Source organism: Taeniopygia guttata, chromosome 10 (assembly GCF_048771995.1).
Source record: "Taeniopygia guttata chromosome 10, bTaeGut7.mat, whole genome shotgun sequence".
NCBI classification, from domain to species: domain Eukaryota; kingdom Metazoa; phylum Chordata; class Aves; order Passeriformes; family Estrildidae; genus Taeniopygia; species Taeniopygia guttata.
In genome coordinates this window covers 3013063-3035713 of record NC_133035.1, presented here as the reverse complement: position 1 = coordinate 3035713, position 22651 = coordinate 3013063, and the positions used below count along the sequence as shown (strand labels likewise).

Genomic DNA, 22651 nt, shown 5'->3' with positions numbered 1-22651 from the left:
TCATCGATTTCTCTCTCTAATTAAGCACAGTGCTGTATTTGATAATGGGCTGCTCCTCAATTAGAGATTCAGGAGATGTTTCACGAACCTGAACTTGTCAAAGGCTCACATGGGGGACAAAATATTGTCCTTTTGGGGAGGGTCTCAGAATGGACTGCTTGGGGAAGCTCTTGGTAGCAAAAACAACACCTTGGCTTCATAGGAGTTATTTCTTGCCCTGCAAATGTAATGAGTAATTAGTGACCTTTTTTCTGTAGTGATGCAAACAAGGGCAGAGAGTGCAGGAGTCTGGTGTGGATGGTGGATGAGCTGGACTCCCTGGAATTTGGGTCTCTACCACTGCACTTCACTGTTTGTCTGAAAAGGCTTTCTGAAAGTCATCACTGTTGCTCCTTGGTGTAGTTTAATGTGAATGGAGTTCACACTTGTGAATTCAACTAACTGGGAATTTTTGCCTCTTGCATTTGTATTCAAGGCAAGTGTTGCTGGTGGAAAAGTTACAAACAGATATTCAGAGACATGGGAGATGAAGGACAGGGGAGTGTTATTTTAAAGCTACATCACTTGTTCAGATTGTACCTGGACACCAGAAAAGGCCATCTTCAGGAGAGTTGTAATTTTTAATAATAAAGGTAAACTTCCACAAGGTGTTCTTTGCATCGTGCAAAAGTCTCACTCCTGCTCAAGACTGTGACTTGATTCCTGTTCCACAGGGCTTGGGCTCAGCAGAACCTCTGCTTTTCCTGCTCAGTGTCTAAATCTTGTTCTGTAGCTGGACTGTTGCAGGTTTTTTAGTCTGTCTTGATGTTTTTCTAAGACCAGGAGGAACATTTGTGCAGCCCTTGACACGTGGAAGAGAGCTTGCCATGGTTCTCAATGTGGGCACCAACATTTGTTTTCTTTAGCTGTATTTCTGAAAGTCACCAATGAGCTTTGCTGGAATTTCAAGGAGCATTCTCTGGTAGCAGTGCAGATGTTTAACATTCCGTGGTGGTGTCAGAGATCAGTGAAATGTGTTGTAGGAGAAGCTCAGGGGAGCCCTGCCAGGCCATGATCTGTGCCTTGCTGCCATGTTCCAGGCGGGGGGCACTCGGCAGCTCAGGGCTGGGAAGGTTTTCCAACCTTTCCTGGGGTCAGGACTGGGCAGGGGCAGCTGCTGGGTGTGCCTGGGTCAGTGGGATGGATTCCTGTGGCCAGGAGGAGGCTGGGATGATCCCAGGATGGTCCTGGTGGTGGGGACAGGGATGATGTTCAGCCCCTCTGTATGGACCATCCCCAGCACCATGGGTGTGCAGGCCCCAGATAATCCTGCTGCAAGGGAGAGGCTGCTCCTCTTCCAAAGTCTCTTTTCCAAAGACCTGACAACATTTAATCGTGAAGTTGTACATGAAACATCTGAAACTCCCTGTATTTGTAAAGGCAAATACAAAATTTGTACCTGTGCAATGTGGGAAGAAGCAGCCCCACATTCCACCTTCAATATTACTGGAAAGCTGAAAGATTAATTAGATTTTTGTGCAGTTATGGCACAGTTTACAAGGATCGCTCCAAGACTGATTTTATCTGGAAAAGTTATCTTTGTGTTACAGAGGTGCTGCAGAGCTTTCAAATGGATTTTTGTGGCACTGAAAAAACAGTTATAAAACAGCCCCCAAATGGGCAGGAGTTAATGTGGACAGGGATGAGATCCTTTGGGATGGGTGTCCATAATGGAATGGCATGTGGATTTGGGAGGTAAGATCCAGAAGTGCACATGCCAGGAAGATGAGATACATGTGGAATTTAAAAAAATACTCTTTGTGAGATATATATATTTATAAAAAACCCATTAAGAAAGAGAAAACCAAATTATCAGTAACCCGTAGAATTCACATAAATGGTTTTCCTTGTAAATGTTCTTGAGGAATCCTTGGGGATAATGAAAATGTTACTAAATTAAGCAGCAGTGTCTTAAATATCTACAGTGTCGAAACTGATATTGAACTGAGGGAATTGTAAAGGCTGGTTTCTCTTTCAGGCAGAGTTTCTAATAAATGGGGATCATATTAACAGGGGTTTGAACCAGCTGCTGCTTTAGGGACAGAAATCCTTTCCCCCAAAAAATGGCTTTTAAAACAGTAAGCTGAGGCTTTGCCTTTGGCCTAGACAGGCAGTTACAGAAAATGCAGAGTTTTGCCCAGGGTTTGTATTTAGGGATGGAGTTTTTTTTTGGTCTCCAAAGTAAAAATGTGCTTTTTAGTTCGGAACAGGCTTTGTCCAGCCCGGGATTTACTCTTTTTGCAGTGTGTTTCTCCTACAATGCTGTAGGAAAGGTAAGCCCAGCTGGCTCACGGTCCCAAGTGCTCTTGGATGCTTTTAAGGATTCAAGGATACAGTAGATGTATGTACTAGAGATAAGCTATAGGGGTTTTAATACTGCTTTTATTCCCCATCAAAAGGAGATGACAGAATTTCAATTGCAAGCTAGAAGCTGAAAGATTCAGTAGTAATTTTTAAGTTGCACATGCCAGAGACTTCCAAGAAATGTGGATGTGTGAACTAAGCAGCTCATTAAAATGCCTTTTGCCTCTAAATGAGACTCTTTTTATAGGAGTTGTGCCCTAAATGGTGAGTACTTTTCTCTATGTATCAGGGTCATCCTTCCATATTAAATGGTTAAATCAAGCTCCAAGCTTAATTTTTGAATTTATGGGATTTAATTTTTTTTTTCCATTTCAACAGAAACTTTTGCACTGTTTTCACACCACCAAATTTCGTGATGAAAACTGAGGGTGATGTTAAAGTGGAAATGCTGAGGAACACCACACATCAATCAGTCTTGAGAGAGAGTCCGTGCTATAAAGTGAAATATACTTTCTTTCAAGTTAAATTTTTATGATGGTTAAGCTGACTCCCATCCAGCAGATAATTGATTTCTCTAATGGGAGCCAGATTATTGCCATTACTGGATGTCTCATTATCAAAGCTCTAGTCTTTGGCAGGGAAGTTTCTCCCGAAGTTGCAGAGATGAAACAATCCAGTAATTTGTGGGAAGGAGGAGGGCTCTTATCTGTGCTGGCTGATTTCCTACGTAGCCTTGCAGTTAATTAGTTTGTCTTCGTGAGGAGAATAATTTCAAGGAAAACCACGGTGGAGTTTGGGTTCCTGGAGTAAACAGGGTTTGGTTATAGTGCCAGTGGAAGTTAAACACTTGGAGGATATGGGAAGCCTTGGAGGCACATGTGAGCTGCCTAATAAAGGTGGTTTGTGCTCCTCAAGGTGCTCTCTCCAGAGGGGTGCTGGGGGCAGGCCTGGAGGGAAGTGGGAACAGGATCTAAGATAGTCACAGAAGGAAACCAGGCTCAAAGCAGGCTGGTTAATGGTTAATGAAGGGCAGAACATTATTTTTATATTGAATATTTTTCTAACCAGTCCCAAATTCTGGCAGCTCTGCTGGTCTTGTTTGTTTTCAACTGCTGACTCAAAGGTTGCATCTGTGATCTCTATTTTCACATCCTTAGGAACTTAAATGTAGATTCAGTATAATGTGAAACAAAGCACTTTGCAGGTGAGGATATGAATTGCTGTGGTGTGGTACCTCAAAGCACCCTGTGCTCTGCAAGTGCCACTCCCCAGGCTGTGTGTCTCTCACATCAGATGGTTTTACCTTCAGTGAAGCACTTGGTTCTGTGAATACAATTTGAATAAAAGGGGGTTTGTGCTCATCCTGAGTTACAATGTTTAAAGGCCCCCTGGAACCTCCCCATTACTGACAGGTGAATGACACAATGTAGGGTTGCTCAGGATTTCTCTTTGTATTGCCTGCAAGTTGCAGAAGCTTCCAAAAAGTGCTGCTTGTCTGTCAGGAGCTGGATCAGCAAGCACAAGGACAATATATTTTTTCCATAGCAATGTGATAGAGTGGAATGGGATTTGAAGGAGATGTGACAGTTTTGGCAGCCTTTGGAAATAATTCTGCTTCATGTTCTGTACCTCCATGAGCTCTGTAGTGTTTTGGAGCTCCAGCCTCCAGTTATTGCTGTTTGTCCTGATGGAATAACGTCCATGAAAGACCCTGGGAAGCACAGGGCAGTCAGTGCCACCTCAGTGCCCAGCAGGGCCATGGAGCAGATCCTGCTGGAAACTGCAGGAAGGCACAAAGGGAAATGAGGTGGGTGAGGGAAGAGCAACAGAACCATCTGCCTGGGCAAAGCATCAGACCCTGTCCTGGTGATCCCAGCCTCTGGAGAGTCATGGATTTGGTGATGTGCCTCTGGAGGAGTGAGGAATTGTGCCCACAGCTTCCCTGTGAGGGTGGGGAGGCCCTGGCACGGGGTGCCCAGGGGAGCTGTGGCTGCCCCATCCCTGGCAGTGCCCAAGGCCAGGCTGGGCAGGGCTCTGAGGGTTGGGACTGGCCCTTCCCCAGCACCCCATGGCTCTGTGACAGGGATGGAGCTGCTGTGGGCAGGAAGCTCAGGCTTTGTGCACAGGGAGGAGCCAAAGAAGCTGAAGTAGAACTTCAAATATGTCACTTTTCTGTACTGAAAGTCTCTTTTGAGGTGAGTTTTTAGCAGCTTACAGCTCAGAGCTGAGTCAGGGCTGCAGAACAAACATTTCACTAAATTCTAATGATTTACTATAAGCTGTGTGCCACACTTTGGGCAGAATCTTTAAAATATAATGTTGCCTTTCCTTTCCCCTTTAGGCAAATAATTTTTTTCAGCTTTCCCAGTACATGTATAATTAATAACTTTGTTTACTGACAATGTCAACACTAACATAGCTCTGATTTATAGTGTTTATCTTTTGCCTGTTTCCTGTAGCACAGACTAAGATGCCACATAGAGAAGAAACTGTATTTTAGGAAGGTGTTTCCAATGGGAAGATAGTAGAAAAATAAGAGTTCATTACCACCACCCTAGTATGTTCTCTTGGCTTCAGAAGAAACCATAAGGCTCAAATCATTGTGCTTTAAATAATTAGCTGAAACTTTGCTTTGCTCTCTGGGAATTTGCATGGAGTGGGAAAGGAGAAGAACCACTGGAGGCTTTGTGGGGCTGGGGAGGAGGCTCAGTTCCACAAGCTGGGATTTCTGGGGCTGCAGCAGCTGTGGGCTCTGACCTTGGCGCTGGCTGTGCTTTTGCTCCCAGTCACACACTCAGTCTGCACGGTGCATGCTTCTTGCTCTGCTAATTTGCTTAAACGATCATTAGTGTGATTAACCATTAGAGGAGTGATTGCAGAGCTGCTGATCTCCCTGCTGCTGCTGCTCAGATGCAGCTGGAACAGTCCAGGCAGGCACACAGAGAATCATTAGAAGTGAGGGTTTCCACAATGGACCTGGTAACTCGTGTAAAATTCCCCTGGGTGTAAGCAAGTGCTGGAGCACATGAAAAAACCTTTTATGGAGCCTCCAAAGGGTTTCCATGGACTGCTGGTGCTGTTAGCAGAGCTCTGCATCAGCACATCAACCACACTAATGTTAAATCAGGACTTGGGGTACTTGGGTAAAGGATTGTGGCTTCAAATGTTAAGCTGGTTCTGTTGGAAACTGGAACTTGGCTTCTTTACTTTCACATGGGATTGTAATTGTTGATTGTTGTTTTCCAAGGAAAAGAGAAAATTCTTTGAAGTGCAGGAAAATCTCAGGGATTAAAGAGAATATTTAAATTCTGGATGTGGCACTTGGGGCTGTGGTTTAGTGATGGATCTGGCAGTGCTGGGGTAATGGTGGGACTCAATGATCTTGGAGGTTGTTTCCAACCTAAAGAATTGTTTGGTTTGCCTGGAACAGCTCAGATGGGTCGTCTGGAAAACCATCTTTCCCTTGTAGGAACCCATTGTTGTACCACCTTGCCAGAAATACTGTTCCAAGATAGCATTTTAAAATTATTGACCAGTGTTTTTATAAGGAGGCTCCTGTGCCTTGTTAACGTGGTCACTATTTAATTTGCTTATCTGAAATATGAATTCTGAAGTCTCTTAGAACTCCTAATCTATTAACTGTTACTAATTTGTAGTTAAAATGTGTCAATACTCTGTTTCCCTTTGAGAGAAAAATTCTTTTCTAGCATATCACAAACTTTAAATATTAAAAACTTCCTTGGATTTAAGGTGTGCACCTGATCCATAATACCTGTCTAAATTTCTTTACCATTACCCAAATTACTGCATTTTATTTAAGAAAAAAGAGCGTTACAGAGGTCTGTGCTTTCCCGAATTCCTGTTCTGAATTCCTGCTGCTCTCACTGGCCTCATGTGCTGGGCCAGGTTTCAACATAAGAGATTGGAAAGGCAAATTTGTACCTGTGCAGTGTGGCAAGAAACAGCCCCAGATTCCACCCTCAGGAATTCTGGAAAGCTGAAAGATTATTTAGAAGATTTTTTTGTACAGTGAATGCCACAGTTTACAAAGATTGCTCCAAGTTTATTTTGTATTTTTCTGTACCTCGGTGATTAGAATCAATTTCAAGATAAAAAAACATAAAAGATAAAAATGTAAAAAAATGTAAAAATCTGTTTTGGTAGAGCCCCCCAAGAGCTCCTGTTGGATGGTGCCAGCCAGGCAGGGTGGCAGCTCTGGTCCCTGCCAGGGATTGCTGCAGGACCCCGTGTTCTGACAGTGTCCAGAGGCAGATGGCTGAGGGGATTTCAGTAAAGGGTGAGAACAGTTGTTATTTCCCCTGAGTAATGCTTTGTTCTCCAGGCAGATTGGGCTTTCCTCTGTGGTTTCTCCATTATTTATCAATCCCCATAGATTTCTTTTCTTTTATTCCATTTTCCTCTCTCACTCCATGTAAACATCTGGTGTCCCCCTCATCCTATGGCTCTGAGAAGAACACCACCTTTTTTCTTTATTTTGTGCCAATCTATTAAATTTTTTTTGTTTTTCTTTTCCCAGCTTTCATGGGAAAGGCTGAGCCAGTCCACCCTTATTCTCCCACTATGCCAGGCATGTTTATCTAGTTCTTTATTGAGTCCTTTGAGTCGTTTCTTTTCAGGCTGCAGAGTTTTGTTTGCTTGTTCCTTACACGGAAGCTGTTATTGAAGTGGGTTGTAATTAAGGTTATTTTTGGGATTTGTAAATTAGAAGGGACTTTGATGCGAAGATGGGCCTGCATTCACTGAACTGGAAAGGAATTGGAATTGATGTGGAAAGCCAGTGTGCAGAATTTGTGTCATTACAAGACAAAAACATGGAGCAGCAGTAACTCTCTATATTTTCTTTTGAACTTGATCAGCAAAAAGCTATTTTTAATAGTGCCAGGATCCAGCAGCAGCTATTGGTGAACATGAGAGGGGCTTAGATGATCCCATAAATTATTTTTACTGTTCCAGCCCTAGTTTGTCTTTTCCCCAAATGATCTGAGGCAATCTGTATTCAGTGAACAAACAGCTTAATATTTGAAATAATCTTAAAATGTGTGTCCTTCCTGGCCTTTGGAGCGCCTCAGTCTGTAGCACACAGATTAACCCCCTCACTGTGAGGGCTGCACTGGGAAATATTTAAAGATATGGGATGTCAAGGCTTGCTGTCTTTAATTTGTCACGTCCTCTTTCCCCTTCTTACGGGATGGAGTTAGGAAATTCTTAAATACGTATTCCCCTGCTGTTTCTCCCCAGGATCTCACTGCCTTGTGCACTGCACAAACTTCACAGTGCTACTTTATTGAGAAAATATTCAATATTTGATATTTTTCCTTATTCAGGGGGTAGTCCCATGATTTATTTATACTGCTTGGTTCAAATCCATATTTATTCCTGTTTTGGTATTCAGCTCCATGGCACCTGAATCATTCATAACCACTAATGAATGTATTTTTGCTCTCTGCTGAAATGAAGTGGCATTGAATCCATTTAAAAAATTGACTGGGACATAGAAAAATTAAGAGGAAATGTATCCAGCTGTTTTAGTGCCCAGACACTTCAGCACTGATTTTTCAGAATATGCAGCCCCTAATCTGTCCCTTCAGAGCTGTGACCGAGGGGCCACAGTCGCCTCTCAAATATGGGATTTGCTCCCTAAATGTCCACCCAATCCCACCAGAGAGCTGGGGCTGGGGAAGGCACCTGGGATTCCAGGGCTGTCACATCCAGGGCCATTCATTCCCTCTCCATGGTGCTTTGCAGTCCCTCTCTGCTTTCCAGGCATCTCCTTGTCATCTTCAAAAAATTCAACAGTTTTGTCATTACTATTTTTTAATCTTCACATATGAAAATTATTTGAACAATTGTAAACTTAGGATTTGAGTTTTTGAAAGACTCAAGAAAGAAAATAAAAGTGGGAAGTGTGCCATATTCCAAATTCCACTTATAAAGCATTTCTTACTGTGGTGTTTGGGTGTCATTCTGGGTGGAGGGAGGAGCTGGCCCTATATCCACCATATATATCCACCATATATATCCAGAATAAGCATCCCTAAATCCTGAAGTAACACTGCATTATTCACAGTGATTGCAGCAGTGCTGCAGATCCTCCCACTAAATAGTCCCAGGGCAGATGGAGGATCCCTGCTGGGGATTTGTTTGGAGTGAGCAGGAGGGATCTAAACAGACACCAGAGGCAGCGTGGTGGGAAGTGGGATTGAGAGTTTTGCCTGGAAATAGCTGGAAATGGGAAACAAGGCCCCAAAGGCTCTGGGCCTTGTCGTGCTCAGGGCTGTCTGAGGCCTCTTCTCCAGCTTGGCTTTGTGTGGAAAATGAGGGCTCTGGAATTCAATAAAAATTTCATTGCCTTTGGCAGTGCTGTAAGAAGTTTAAAATTTGATGAGCGTTCTTGTTATTCAGATGTTTCCATGGTACTTGGAGTAGATTCAGGGTCAAACAGGCGAGATTTCTCCTAGAAGGGCTGGGGAAGGAGAGCTTAGTAAAACAGAGAAATAATGAATGTAACAGTTTTACATTATTGATGCCCAGATTAAGGTTTTTACTTCTAAAAATCACCCGAGAAGTTGCGTGGAAGGCTCGCTTCGAATGGTAATCAGTAATACCCTCTGCTAAGCATTGAGTGAGCTCTGCTCTAGTTTATTACAGTTGATAAGCTTTTCCATGTCATCTGGTGAACTCATTTCCATATAGAAATCTCTTTTGTCATCTGCTCTTTGTCTGAGCTCCTCCTTCACTGGGGAGTTCACCCCAAGAGCAGCAGGTTAATCCCAGCCTCTGCCTCTGCAGGTTTTGGGAGATGCCTTCCCACAGAGGGTGGGCTCAGTCTGAACAAGAAGGAAATAAATCTGTGGTGTCTTTGGACATGGAGGACTTTACTGGCAGCACTGGAGGAGAGGTGACAAGTGCAGAAGGTATTGAGTCCAAAAGTTTCCCATAGAAGGAAACTGGAATTGGTAAATTTGTACATGTTCAGTCCACAGGTGTTTTGAGTTTTCACTTGTGTGTTCCTCTGTTGTGGGACAGACACTCACTGGTGGGGCCAAATACTCCTGACAGACTCACAGAACAGTCAGGATTCAAAGGGACCTCTCGAGACCATGCAGTCCATTCAGGGTCATCCAGGTGGGTTTGGGATGTCTCCCAAACATGGGAGACTCCACACCCCCCTGGGCAGCTGTTCCAGGGTTCTGCACCCTCATGGAAAGCAGTTCTTCCTCACAGTCAGGTGGAACTTGTGATTTAATTTTTTTGCCCATTGCTTTCTGTCCTGTTGCTGAATACCACTGAGAAGTGTTAAGGAAGCAGCTTTTCCCTAATCTTGGACCAAGGTCAGTGTTTCATCCCTGTAGAGAATAGCTGAGGGAGCTCTGGCGCATTTTCCCTGAGCTCAGAGGGGATGGGAATTCCATCCTACACCCCTGATCCATGGGGATACAGTGGGTCAGAGCAGCACCTGGTGTCTGTCACCCTGAGACACACAGGAACTCCTCCCGCTGTTCCTACACCTGTCCTGCACCCCTGTGGGGGCCCAGGTGTGCTTGTCCCTCAGGAGCAGCCCTTCCCTGGCCATACAGGCAAAGGGAGTGGTTTGTGTGTGTTTGTATTGATGCCTCAGGTTTTATATCTTCACATTCTGTGCTGCTTTAGTGTGTGGCTCTGGGCTTCATATTAAGTGTTGGTGAGCTCTTTGCACAGAGCAGGGAGACAAAACAATTCCTTCTCCAGCTGGGGACCAATGATCCAAATCTCAGCCCCAAGAGCACAAACAGCATTCCTGATCCTGTCCTGATCCCATGGAGAGCTGCAATCTTTGGCTGAAGAGAGAAAAACAAGAAGGATGTGACTTCATGGCTTAAAGCTGTAATCGCACAATTAACTCCAGTATGCAAATGGAGCAGAACTTATAAAAGTGAAACCCCATGACCTGTGGTTCATTTTGTGACCATTTTGGTTTATCTTGGGTGCAGCCCTGGCTGGCCTCTTGTGCTGCCCAAGGTGGATCCACTGAGGCCTTTTAATAAATCCCTGCTCCTCTAGTCTCTGTTCTGGGTCAGCCTTGACAAGGCATCAGTATGGGCACAGAGGTTCTCCAGCCCCAGCTGCCCTCACTGCTCTGTTCTGATGGAGCTCAGCACCATCGTGGCACTGAGGGTCCCTCCCTGCCCAGGCCTCAAACAGCCTCACATCAATGGGTCCAACCCCACACCAGAGATAATGGCCTTGTAGTCATGAAAAACATGCAGAATCCAGGCTCAAACCCAAAATTTATCTGGGTATTAGGCCTGTAAACTGGGTGGTGACATCCATCAGCATTTAGTTTTGTAGAGGGGGGTCTGTGTAATAGAAGTTAACTAAGAATAAAATAGTTTGAGGAAGGTTACTACAAACACAAAGCAAAGGCACAGCCAGAGGTTAAACAAATACTGGGCACGTGGTGTTTGTGTTCACAGTGAGCACCCAACAGCAGTGAAAAGTTACCCTGGAAAGAGAAAAAAACCGACTTCCAAACCTCCTCAGAGAGCTCCTAAGGACAAGGGAAAGGAATTATTATTCTCCTGTTTATTTGCAAGTAAATTAATACAAAACTTTCAGTCATTTGTTAATAACATACAAATCTTATGATACTTTTTCCAAGCCTGTCAGAGCTGGGACATCTGCCAGGGACAGCACAGGGTCAGCACATGATGGAGTGTGAGGAGAAAGGGGTGAGAAGATGGCCTGAAGCAGAAAAGTGAATTCCTGCTGTCTGTGTTCTCTACAAAATTGGAGACTTTTGTCTTAAATTGTATTTTATCTTTTCAAATAGAGGGAGCTGGAGGGAGGCTATACCTGAACTTGCAGTGTTAGTAAAATCTATTTCAGAGCAAACCTCTGAAGTGAAGAGTGAGGAATCATTGGGACCAGATGGTCTTCACTCTACATTTCTTGAGGAGCTGAAGTGTGAAATCCTGAGTTCCCAAGAGTGCTGTGTAACCTAGCACCTAAATCAGCAGACTGAAAAAAATCAGACTAAGGAGATTTGGTCAGTGTGACATGAGGGTTTTAGAAGCCTTTTGGGGGAGATTTCAGAAAATGTGGGTGAGTTAATCTGATGTCTGGACCTGTTAAAATGACAAAAAATTAAAATAAAGTGTTGATAGGTGATTGAATCCATCCATGTGTATTTTGTGTGGAAAAAGCCACACTCTGCTATGGAGAGCCTTTTGCAGGATGTTGTTGCCCTTCCTTCCCCAGGGCCCTTCTGACAGTGTCACTCACTAAGAGCCTCAAACACTGGTGCTGTGAGTCAGAATGAATTCCCTCCTGCAGGAAAAAAGGAATGAATTCATTGTTTAATAGGAAATTAGAGGGGGAATGAGGTATTGTTTTTATCTGTGGAGCTAAGTCTGCACTGCTGAGTGTGGAAAAGGGGATTTGGAGTGTTCTGAGTTCATTGGGGTTGTGGAAGCAAATGGTGCTGGTGAAGAATTTTGGGAACACCTTGTGATGTAAGGAACATCCAGGTGATGAAATGATAGTGGAGTTCAGTGCACTGCACATGGATTACACAGGGAAATGCAGCTCTGCCAGTTTCTGTAATACAGCCGTGGGGGTCTCTGACCTGGGGCTTGGCATGGCCATGAAATACTGAAGTTGGAAGATGCAGGTCTTTGGAAAATGTGAAATCTTAAAAACCAAATGAAATAGTAGAAATTGTTAGGAAAGGAATAGGCACCTGAGCAGAAAAATCATTATGGGATTGTAATTATGTAAATCTGTGCTGGTTCTGAATGTCAAATAGGGCAAGCAGTTCTTGTTCCCTCCTCTCTGAAACACAGCAAAGCTCTTGGGGGTAGTAAAGCCAGAGCAGCTGTAGGGTGTAACTGGGATCATGGAGGAGCTGTAGGCTGTAACTGGGATCATGGAGGAGCTGTAGGGTGTAACTGGGATCATGGAGGAGCTGTAGGGTGTAACTGGGATCATGGAGGAGGTGTAGGGTGTATCAGGGATCATGGAGGAGCTGTAGGGTGTAACTGGGATCATGGAGGAGCTGTAGGGTGTAACTGGGATCATGGAGGAGCTGTAGGGTGTCACAGGGATCATGGAGGAGCTGTAGGGTGTCACAGGGATCATGGAGGAGCTGTAGGGTGTCACAGGGATCATGGAGTGTTTTGGGTGGCAAGGGACCTTAAAGCTCATCCAGTTCCACCCCTTGCCCTGGACAGGGGCACCTTCCACTATCCAAGGGTGCTCAGGGCTGTGTCCAGCCCAGTTCTGCTCTATAAATCATGAGTGCTTTCTGGGGAGAAGGATGGAAAGGAATGCTCATTTCTCTTCATTGGTCAGAACCAAGAGATGTCCCATGGTTGGCTGACTCCAAAACACACAAAAGTTGGAAAATTTTCCCTGATGGTGTCTCATGGAGCTCATCCCTGTGGGCTTTGGGGCTGCTGAAGGCTCACCTGGAGCCAGAAAGCAGCTTTTTAAAGACAAAATTTAACCAGGAGCAGAAAACACATCCTCTTTCTCAGGAAATCACTCAGCCAGGGATTGCTGCATGCTGGGAGAATATCTGGAGATAATTCACTTTTCTGTTTTTTGTCTGTTCCCTCCTGGACACGTGGCCTTGGCTGCCAAGTGGCACTGTGCCCCCTTTGTGTGTTGGTGTCCCTGGTCGTGTCCTGCTCATGAGGAGCCCCTGAGGGTGGATTTGGGGGCTGAGGCACAGCGTGCACCACACCTGCAGCAGGTCCTGTTGGCTGAGCAGGGCAGTCAGGGGGGACATTGCTCCCCTGGATCTGTGCACACAGGGTTAAGGGGAGTGGGGAATGCTGGGCCAGCCTTGGCAGAGGTTTCTTGCCAACATGCAGTTGGTGTCTGGATGGGGCTGTGAGTGATAAGGCAAGTGAAGAACCCAGAAAGAAAAGCCCTGCTCACGTGCAGGATGCTGTGAGAGCTCACTGCGTGTCTGTGCTCCCAGAGAGCTTCCCAAGCAATTCCAGCTGTGGATCCATGACCAGAGCTCTGCCTGCCTGCAGTCAAAGTGCCAGGCTGGAGCCACAGCTTTCCACAGGAGCCTTGCTGGGGATGGGGCTGCTGCACACGAGAGCTTCTTCATGGCTGTGTTCAGGGACTGTTGGATTTTACTGCAACTCATGCTGGGAGGGAATTCCATTTCCATCCCAACATGCAAGAATGAACAATTAATTGTTTGGAGTCTTATCTGAGGACAGGACAGGGATGGAGATGTTAGTCCTGTGTCATTCCTCGTGCACAGGAATGATACATATATGTGTGTATATATATATATATATATATATACACACACACACACTGATTTCCTTTCTGCAGCACTGAGCATTTCTTTGTTAAGCTCCTATTTGAGGTGTCCAGTTCCATGGCTGCATAATCCTGTCTTTGCTCAAATAACCGATTCCAGCTCTTCCATTTTTCTTTTGGAGCCAATTTTCTGACTCATTGATCATTTTCACTGTTGTCTTGTAAATCAGAGTTCATGTTTTCCTTCGAATGTGGGGGGTAGGGGTGTGTTGGGTGGAGGGAGGAGAGGGAGCTGCTGTCAGACTCCACTCCACATGGGCAGTTCTTCCATCCCAGTGTGATACTGGGACTCATGACCAGTTTGTGAGAAAATCCTTGTTTCTCAGGCCTTTTTCTGTGCACTTTAGTGCTATTACTTCCTTCTTCATAAATCCACAATATATTATTTCTCCCTAATAAAAACCCACATATGTTGAATTACAGCGTGAGTTTTTTACTCTCTAATTGATCAATATAATTATACTTTCTATTTGTTCTGTGCTATTTATGCTTACCTGGTTTCTTGGTTGTTGTCCTAGCACTGAATATTGGGTTTTAGTTTCTGCCTGTGGAATGTTTACTTAGGGGCTGGTCTCTGAAGCGTGGATCATATTTAGCAATTTCTGAATGAAAGCTTTTCACTGTAAATGTAAAACAGTTGTTTTAATCCAGCCCTGCCCTTCTGTCACCGCTGGAACCAGCTCTCCATGGAGCTGGGGTTTGGCATTTGCCAAGGAAACTGTAAAGCTCTGAGCAGTCCAAAGGAGCAAAACATCAAATGCTCATCTGGGGCTGCTGCAGCTGCTGAGCAGAGGTTAACAGGCAAACCAGGCCCCTCTCTGCTCTGCTCTGGCTGTTGAAGAAGAGGGAAAGGTTCCCACCAGTCAGGGTGCCACAGGCACCACTTCTCCCTAGGGCTTTAATTTTCTAAAATATATATAAAAATCCCCATTTGCTGCATTAGAGAATGTCACTGCCAAACCAAACCTCTTCATAAACTGTAACTCTAGTTTTGCTGCAAAAAAAAAAATTGCTGTAGTAGTTTACATTTTTATAACCTTTTTGTGTCTTGGAATGCTGATTCTTGTACATTAATTTGACACTTTTCTGTATTTCTCTAGAGGAACCCTTTTTGTCAGCTTGTTTGCTTTGCAAATTTTGTAGCTGCATATTAAGTGTGTTTTAAGGACATCACAGCCGTGTTCAGGAATTGGGAAGACTTTGTCTTGCCTACAACACAGTTTTGGGGTTTAAATATCTTTTTTTTCCCCCAAGTATTATCCATATACTTCTGCTGTTTTTTAAGGAAGAATGTTATGACTCCCCATTTTCATTTAAAGTGTAAATAATTTTTTGTTTCAGGATACATTTGAAGAAAACCAACTAATTTATATACAACTAACTCACAGAATTAAAAGATAATAAAAAAAAATTCTGTTTTCTATGTTTTGGGGGAGGGACAGGAGGGGATGGATTAATTGGGTGGTGGTCATGTTGCAGTTTGATCCTTCTTAGAAACTAAATTGCAGTTGTGAAAATTGCATTTAACTTTATAATGATTCTAATAGGATTTGGAGCGTATCCTAATGGAATAGGTTGTTATCCCTGGAGGAGGAAATAAAATCCCTGTGGACCATTTCAGGCTGATGTGAAATAGGCTTTATGGTAAAATGTCCATTTTAAATACTGCTGGTAATCCAGATTTGTAACTGAAATACAAGCTAGGGATTGTGCCCCCAGCATCCCTGAGAAATGGGTTATAAATGGAGCTGGCCAGGAATTCTGGAGTCAGGATTATTTGAGATACACTGGGAAAATGTGGCCACTCTGCTAAGTTTGTATTTGTGCTCTTTGGGCTCTGGGGAAGCTTCTGGAATGAGCAGATACTTTTGTAAGAGGTGCCTGGAGATGCACTCACTCCATGTCCACTTGTCATGGCCAAAAGTGGGAGGAAAGTGATGGGGAGGAGTGGCAGGGGCTGGGATTTCACTGGCTGACCTTGCAAAACACACTCCTAATGTCCAGGGATCGAGGGCACGTGGAGGTGGCTGAGGAAGCAGGAATGATTCTTCGGGGCTGTCCTGGACATTTCCAGTTAGGAAATTCAGCGCTCTGCCTGCCCTGGGCTGTTCCTGGAGTTCCAGCACTGCTTCAGGAATAGTCCTGGAAGTGTTTCTGTCCTTGGAAGTGCCCAAAGCTGCCTTGGATGGGGCTTGGAGCACCGTGGTCCAGTGGAAGGTGTCCCTGCCCACGGCAGGGGTGGCACTGGATGGGCTCTGAGGTCCCTCCCAACCCAAAGCAGTCATGGATTCTGTCCTGGGGGTGTTTGGAACCGCTGGTCGGTCCCGTTCACTTTGGGCTTGTTGGATGCTGTGCTTGGACCAACAGCTGATTTAGTAATGCTTTTTAGGAAGAGAATAAGTATTTAAAAATGATCTTTACAACCTGTGTGTCCAAAGGAGACCATTGCTGTGCTCCTCCTGTACAGCAGAGCTACAGACCACTGGAATTCATTTCCATTTCCTTCTGATCACCTGTACTTGTGGAATGGGATCCATGTCCAGCATCCATTCTTATTTCCAGGTCACCTTGGCTGCAATTCCTGCTGCATGTCTGAGTTCCTCAGCTCTTCCCATCCTTTTAGAGCTATTGGCTTAAAAAAGCATCTTATTTTTCAAATATTTCACCTTTATTGGGATGTAACTTAGAAGTTTGAATCAATTGCTGATGTAGGACGGATTGGGTTTTTTCCTTAATCTTTTGATCACTGTTGTGATCAAAATATTTTCTTCAATCTCCAGAAGGGTGGCAGGGCTCCCTGGGGGTGTGAAATTCTGTTCAAGCGTTTTGCCTTTTCAGGAGTTGTTCTGTGCTGACACGAAGAGGGGGCTGAACTGCCAAGTTGTCTTTGAAGTTTAATTGTGTGTTTGGCAACAGAGCACACGATCTTCCCTTACAAATCTGGTTTTCTGTGGTAATTGGCTCATTTGCTCACTGGTTATCAATTGAACTTCTCTACCACAAACATCTGTACTTGCATTGTGTTAATGCTAAACACTGACATAGTTAAACCAGAAGAGTGTGTTTGAAAAGCATTTATTAATTCATTAACTGGGAAGTAATTGATAAAGTGAGCACTCCTCATGTTATTATCCCTTTGTGAGCAGCTTGGCATTTGCTCCATGAGCCAAAAAAGCAAAGTCACTTTGAAAAAATAGGGTGTTTCAAATTCTTAATCTCCTAAATCAAAAGTAATTGAGAGTAGTTAGGAGAGCATCTACTTCAACTTCCATTATTGTGTCAAAAAAATCCTGCTTCTTACGATTCAAAAGTAATGCCTTTTTCTGGATGATGTCCCAAATTGGAGCAATATCAGTTGCCAAAGATATTTGAGTTCTTTCCAAATATCTTCATTACAAGTTAAACATTAGTGGAGAAGCAGAGTCAGAACTTTGCTGTGGTACAGTTTGGGCATTCAGTTCTTCCCTGGGAGGGTGGGCAGGCCCTGGCACAGGTGCCCAGAGCAGCTGTGGCTGCCCCTGCATCCCTGGAAGTGTCCAAGGCCAGGCTGGATGGGGCTTGGAGCAGCCTGGGATAGTGGAAGGGCCCTGCCCATGGCAGGGGTGGGATGAAATGATCTTCCAGGAACTGTCCAGCCCAAACCAGGCTGAGATTTCATGATGAGTTTTTCACGTAAGTTTTTGTGCTTTTAACAGTCGCTGCTACTGGCTTGTGTCTCTTTGTGTTCTTCTGACAAGATTAATATGTGGCTAAGGAATTCAAACTCACCTGTAATGAATGTTTTGGAAATGGAAGCATTGTACATTCATGGAAAAACAACTTTTCCAATTCTTGTATTGCCTTTTTTCAACTCTGCAAGCACTGCAGGAATCGATCGTGAGTGTGAATACAGCTGGAGACAGAGATGGAAGGGAAATGAGAACATAAACTATTGATCAGGCAGGCTGAACAAAATGAGTCATTAGTTAAAAAGGGCTAACGATGAGCAGGCAATGATTGTCCCAGGCTGGCAGGGGATGATGCATGTGGGAAGGGCAGAGGCAGAGCGATGGGTTGGGTGAGGGATTTGCTGCAGTGCTGCCATGGTATTTATGCCATTTTTCAAGGCACTGCTGAGACACAGCTGAAATTCCATGTAAATGATTGAAACTCCACAGGCTCCGGAGATGGATTCAGGCTGGAGCACATCCAGGGCGGTGTGAGGAATTGTCACAGCAGAGCAGAGCAAACACGACTGCTCGAACCACCCAAAATAAGGCTGGGTTAGGGGAAGGGAGGGAGCACAGCTTGTAATAAATAACAGTGCTGAGGATAAATACCAGGGAGGGATAAAAATAATTTTCATAGAGAATAAATTACAGCAATTTGGTGGCAAATGAATTCAGAAGAGAGTTTTTAAATGTCAGAGTTGTGTGTGGTGGTAGCAGCCGTCAGAGGGTAAGCACAGAAATATCTGAATCTTTTTAAGGTGGAATTTATGGTGTGTTTGGTAAATTTCTGGGGAGTTGGAACGAAAGGGATGTCTGAATGCACAGGCAGCTGGGCTCAGCCCTATCCATCTTTCTGCTCCTGTGTGAGAGTTAGAGCAGTGAATGTACATCTTTGTGTGGGTTTGCACCCTTACCTGAGAGGTAAACCACCTTCTTACTCTAACGTATTTCCATTTATTAATGTGCTCTTTATTCATTTATAATCCAAAACATAAGTGGGGGTTGGGGGAGCTGCTTGCCTTCAGCTGTTTTTAAAAGTATTAAATCCACCTAGAAACCTTTGGGATCATTTCAGAGGAAACGTGACCTAGGATTCCTTATCCACAGCATCAAATAAACCCCATTGAGAGGCCAAGTGTGTAAATTGTTTGTCTAAACCCCGTGGCCCTTCCATATTGACTTTCTTTGCTAAATATTAAAGGGCAAAAGGCTGCTTTGGGCTTTCCTGGAACTCCAGCAATCCAAGCTGCCAACACAAGTAAGAGAATTGCCCTGTGCTGGGAGCATAATAAACACAAATAAACGGGTGGGTGTTCCCTAAAGAGGAAACTCAAGGAGTAAGTGCCTGCAGGGCTTGGTGCTGCTGAGCCAGCTGAGTGCAGAGGCCCTGGATGCAGCTGGAGGCTCCTGTGGGAGAAACTGTGACGTGTCTGTGCACTGGTCACTTAGGGCTGGTGTCCCCAAAAAAATCTATATTCAGACTTTGAGTGCTTTTAAATATATTTGATGGAATTGATCTCACTCTGGGGACTTAAGGACATACAGAAGGCAGCCAAGACCCAGAGTAACACCTTTGGTGCATGTTGTAAGCGAAGAACTTCTATTCTTCATAGATTTTATGTTCAGCTTCTGCTCTGCTGTGTTATAGATACACAGCTCTCCTCCTGTATACCCATGAAATGTCATCACTGTGGTACAAAGGCACCTGTCTGCTCCTGGACATCCTGTTTCTGTGGCTTCCACAGGCCAGAGGAGAAACTCCTGAGCTTAGTGCAGCACTCTGTTTGATAAGCTCAGTTCCTTCCCAGGGGCACAAGGCTAGAGTGCCCTGGGAAATTTTCATCTCAGTTTTTTGTCCATTCATTTTTAAAAGTACTTTTTGATATAACTGTAGTTTTTGTTTTCCTATTGACTCAAACCCCCTGAGGTTTAAGTTTGCAGTTTATACACCTCAGTTCCATTTCTTCTTTCATGTAGTCTCAAGAGGTCATTCCCAATTGGCTGGATCCAAGGATGGGTTGGGTTGGAGAGGACCTTAGAGATCCTGTCATTCCCAGCCCTTTGCTGTGGCAGTGACACCTTGCACTGGAGCAGGCTGCCCAAAAGTGGTTCTAGAGGAAATCACAACTGGTGTCATTGTCTGTCAAAGCTGAGCTGCAAATTCCTGCCCCTCATTCCCAAGTGCCCAGTCCATCTCTTGGTGTCGAGCTGGCTGTGTGTGGGACTGTCAGGTCTCTTTCTCTGCCTGTAACATCATCTTCTTGTCTTTGTTCCTCTCCCCCTAAAGTTCCCCCCACGTTCCTGAAGCGCCCTGCGAACATCTACGCCCACGAGTCCATGGACATCGTGTTTGAGTGCGAGGTGACCGGGAAGCCAACGCCGACAGTCAAGTGGGTCAAAAACGGGGACGTGGTGATCCCCAGTGACTACTTCAAAATCGTGGTGAGTGCTCTGGCCATCTGGCACGTTTTCAGGCTGTTGGTCTGGCAGTTCTCCTGCATGCAGTCATGGAAATTGGGTTCTTCTTTGGAACCTGCTTCCTGCTTTTGTCCCACTGATGTTTGGGACCTGAAGGAGAAATGGTTTCTTGAATCCCTTTAATGTACATTGCTTACATTGTAGGAGTTGATGTCTTTATAGCTTGGGCTTTCCAGCAGACTCAGGCACACAGGGTGGCAAAATGCACTGTCAAAGTACAAGCTCACCATGACCACTGGCTGTGTGTGCTGCTGTCTGTGCCCCATTAAAATTCCAATTTCTAGCAGGAACTGAAATAGAAATGTAACTGAGCTGTGGATGGAGAGTTTGGCACAGGGATGCTTCTACAGGGAGATTTTAGATGCAGTGAAAGGCGTTATTGAGTCATGGCTGAGAAATGAATGGCTGTGTAATTGGGTGTACCTGGCTTGTCGAGCTGTGAGGTTCAGTCAGCGTCCAAAGTACCACCAGAACAGCTGGGGAAACATTAGGATTTGCCAGTGCTCTGTGATGCTAGAAAATTATTGCCATTAATAAGAGCTTCTGCTGCTTTTTGAACCACCAGAACATGAGGATTCAGTGCAAGGGAAGTGAGATCTGGGAGCTCCAAACACACTTTCCCCAGTTGCTGTCAGAAGTTTCTCCTATCCTGCTGACACCATTGTTTTGGTAATTGCAGCCCATTTCTAAGTGTTGTTTTTTCCCTTTGCTCCTCAGAAAGAACATAACCTGCAAGTTTTGGGGCTGGTGAAGTCTGATGAAGGATTCTATCAGTGCATTGCAGAAAACGATGTTGGAAATGCACAGGCTGGAGCCCAGCTGATCATACTTGACCTTGGTAAGATAAACTGTGACAGCAGAGAGCCAAAAGTGGGGAGAGACCATTCCAAGGGACCTTTCCTCATGGTGGGTTCTGTCAATAACTCAGCTAGAGCAGGGTGATTTTTTAAAAATCCTGTGGGTGATCCAATGTTGTTTTCTGTATACTTAGTGAGGAGAATTGAAGGAATTCTACAGGATCCACCATGTATTTTGAATAATACTTGGTGCAATAATAAAACATGGTCAGAAATGTTGCATGCTGAGGTTTACAAGCAATAGCAGAATAGCCAAAATGAAAACAGTCACTAAAATCACAAACCTGGAAAAGAAGCACTTATGGAGCACATCCCAAATCATCCCAAATACTTTATATCAAAATGATTACAGTGTCAGAAGCCTTTTTTATGCTATTAGTGTAAAAAATAGTGAACTTTGTCATTCCTGCAAACTGCAGCTGCACATCTGGTGGTTTACAGCTGCAGTTTAAGGTAAATATTTGTCCCTGTGCTCCAATCAGTGGAACTCCTGCCAGTGCTCCCCATACAGTGCCCTGCATTGCATGGCTGGGGTGGCAAAGCAGAACAATTGGTGTTATGACTGACCCAAAATAGAGGTACTGCAAGTATCATCACTAAGGCATCAGGTTGTTTTCCTCTTGCAGGTCACAGAGTTCTGAAAAATAATTTCTAAGAGCCCAGGGAAGAAAACCACAGAGGATGAAGGGTGACAAGTCAGACAAGAAAATACGAAAACTATACTGAGGGGAGGGCTTTGTGTTGTCTTTTTGGAGAAGGATTGTTTTAAATTTTAATTTGTTTCTCATTTGGATGGAGAGGATTTAGGAGAAACAGTCTTAGCCATGGCTGGAGGTTTGATGGAGCTTCACACCTTGAACAGGTGTGAATCTGCTGTCACTGGGTTTGGTGTCCAGTGTGCAGAGTAAACTTAGGAATGAGCCATAAGGAGAGATTTCCTGTTTATGTTCCAGTTGTTTTGTAGAGTTGCTGCTTCCTCTGGATTCCTCTTTGGATCTGGGTGTGTTTCACTGCTGGCTGAAGAGCCACAGGTACCCCCCACAGTGATTTGGGGAATGCAGGATGCCCTCTCCTGCAGTCAGGAGCTTTAATGCCATGGAGCAGTGTCAGGAGTCTGCATCCAGCACTGCCCTGCTGTCATCAGATTGCCAGAAAAAAATATTAAAAGTAATTTAATTTCTGCTCTGTGCATTAATCACCTGAGTGGTTTGCAGCCCCTTCCAGCACAAGCAATATTCCACATTCTCCATGTTTAAAACACTGAATAATGAATGGCCTTGGCTTCGGGAGCCCTGCCCAAGCCCGTGCTTGCACCCAGCTCCCAGTAGTGGTTTATAAATGACTCTCACTGTTGTTATTGGAGTTCCTGTGGTCTCACTCCTCTTCCTTCCCCTCCCCTGCTGTTTGTCCAGTGGTTTCTCCTTCCTGCTCCACTCCGGCACCTCACCCTGCCGTGCTCAAGGACTTTGCTCATGATGTCCTTTCTCTTTTGCATGCTGCCAGAGGATTTGGGCTGCAGTGGTGGAGTCTCACTGTGGCTGTAGAGACACACCCGAGGCCGTGTCCCTGGAACTCTGGGGCCATGGAGATGCTGTTCTCCAGCAGTGGGACACCCCCATGGAACACATCTGAGTGGAGCTGTGCTGTGCAGGGGGGCTGTGGTGGGCAGTGCCATGAGGAATGAGTGTGATATGTGAAAACTCAATCACAGGTGGAGGAAATACGGATATTGGGGTTTAAAATACCTTTTCTCAATCCATGAGCAGTGGAGAAGGAAGCTGTTCTGGGAAAGAGGGAGAAGGTATCACATGCAGTAGTGGCAGCTGGCTTGGTATGAAAATTCAAACCCCTCATTTGAACAAAAACTATTCTGAACATTTCAATCATTAATTCAGAAAGCTTTTTTTTTTTAATTATTTC

General features: G+C 44.6%; 1 protein-coding gene across 8 annotated transcripts in view; it reads left to right on the top strand.

Annotated features, from left to right (window-relative positions):
* NEO1 (neogenin 1) overlaps positions 1-22651 on the top strand; it is a 165835-nt gene that overhangs the window by 84645 nt on the left and 58539 nt on the right. For all 8 annotated transcript variants that reach the window (XM_032750345.3, XM_032750344.3, XM_032750343.3 and 5 more), the window contains exons 6-7: positions 19684-19838; positions 20592-20712. In XM_032750345.3, coding sequence (XP_032606236.3) covers positions 19684-19838; positions 20592-20712 — 276 coding nt within the window. The remainder of the gene's footprint in view (positions 1-19683; positions 19839-20591; positions 20713-22651) is intronic.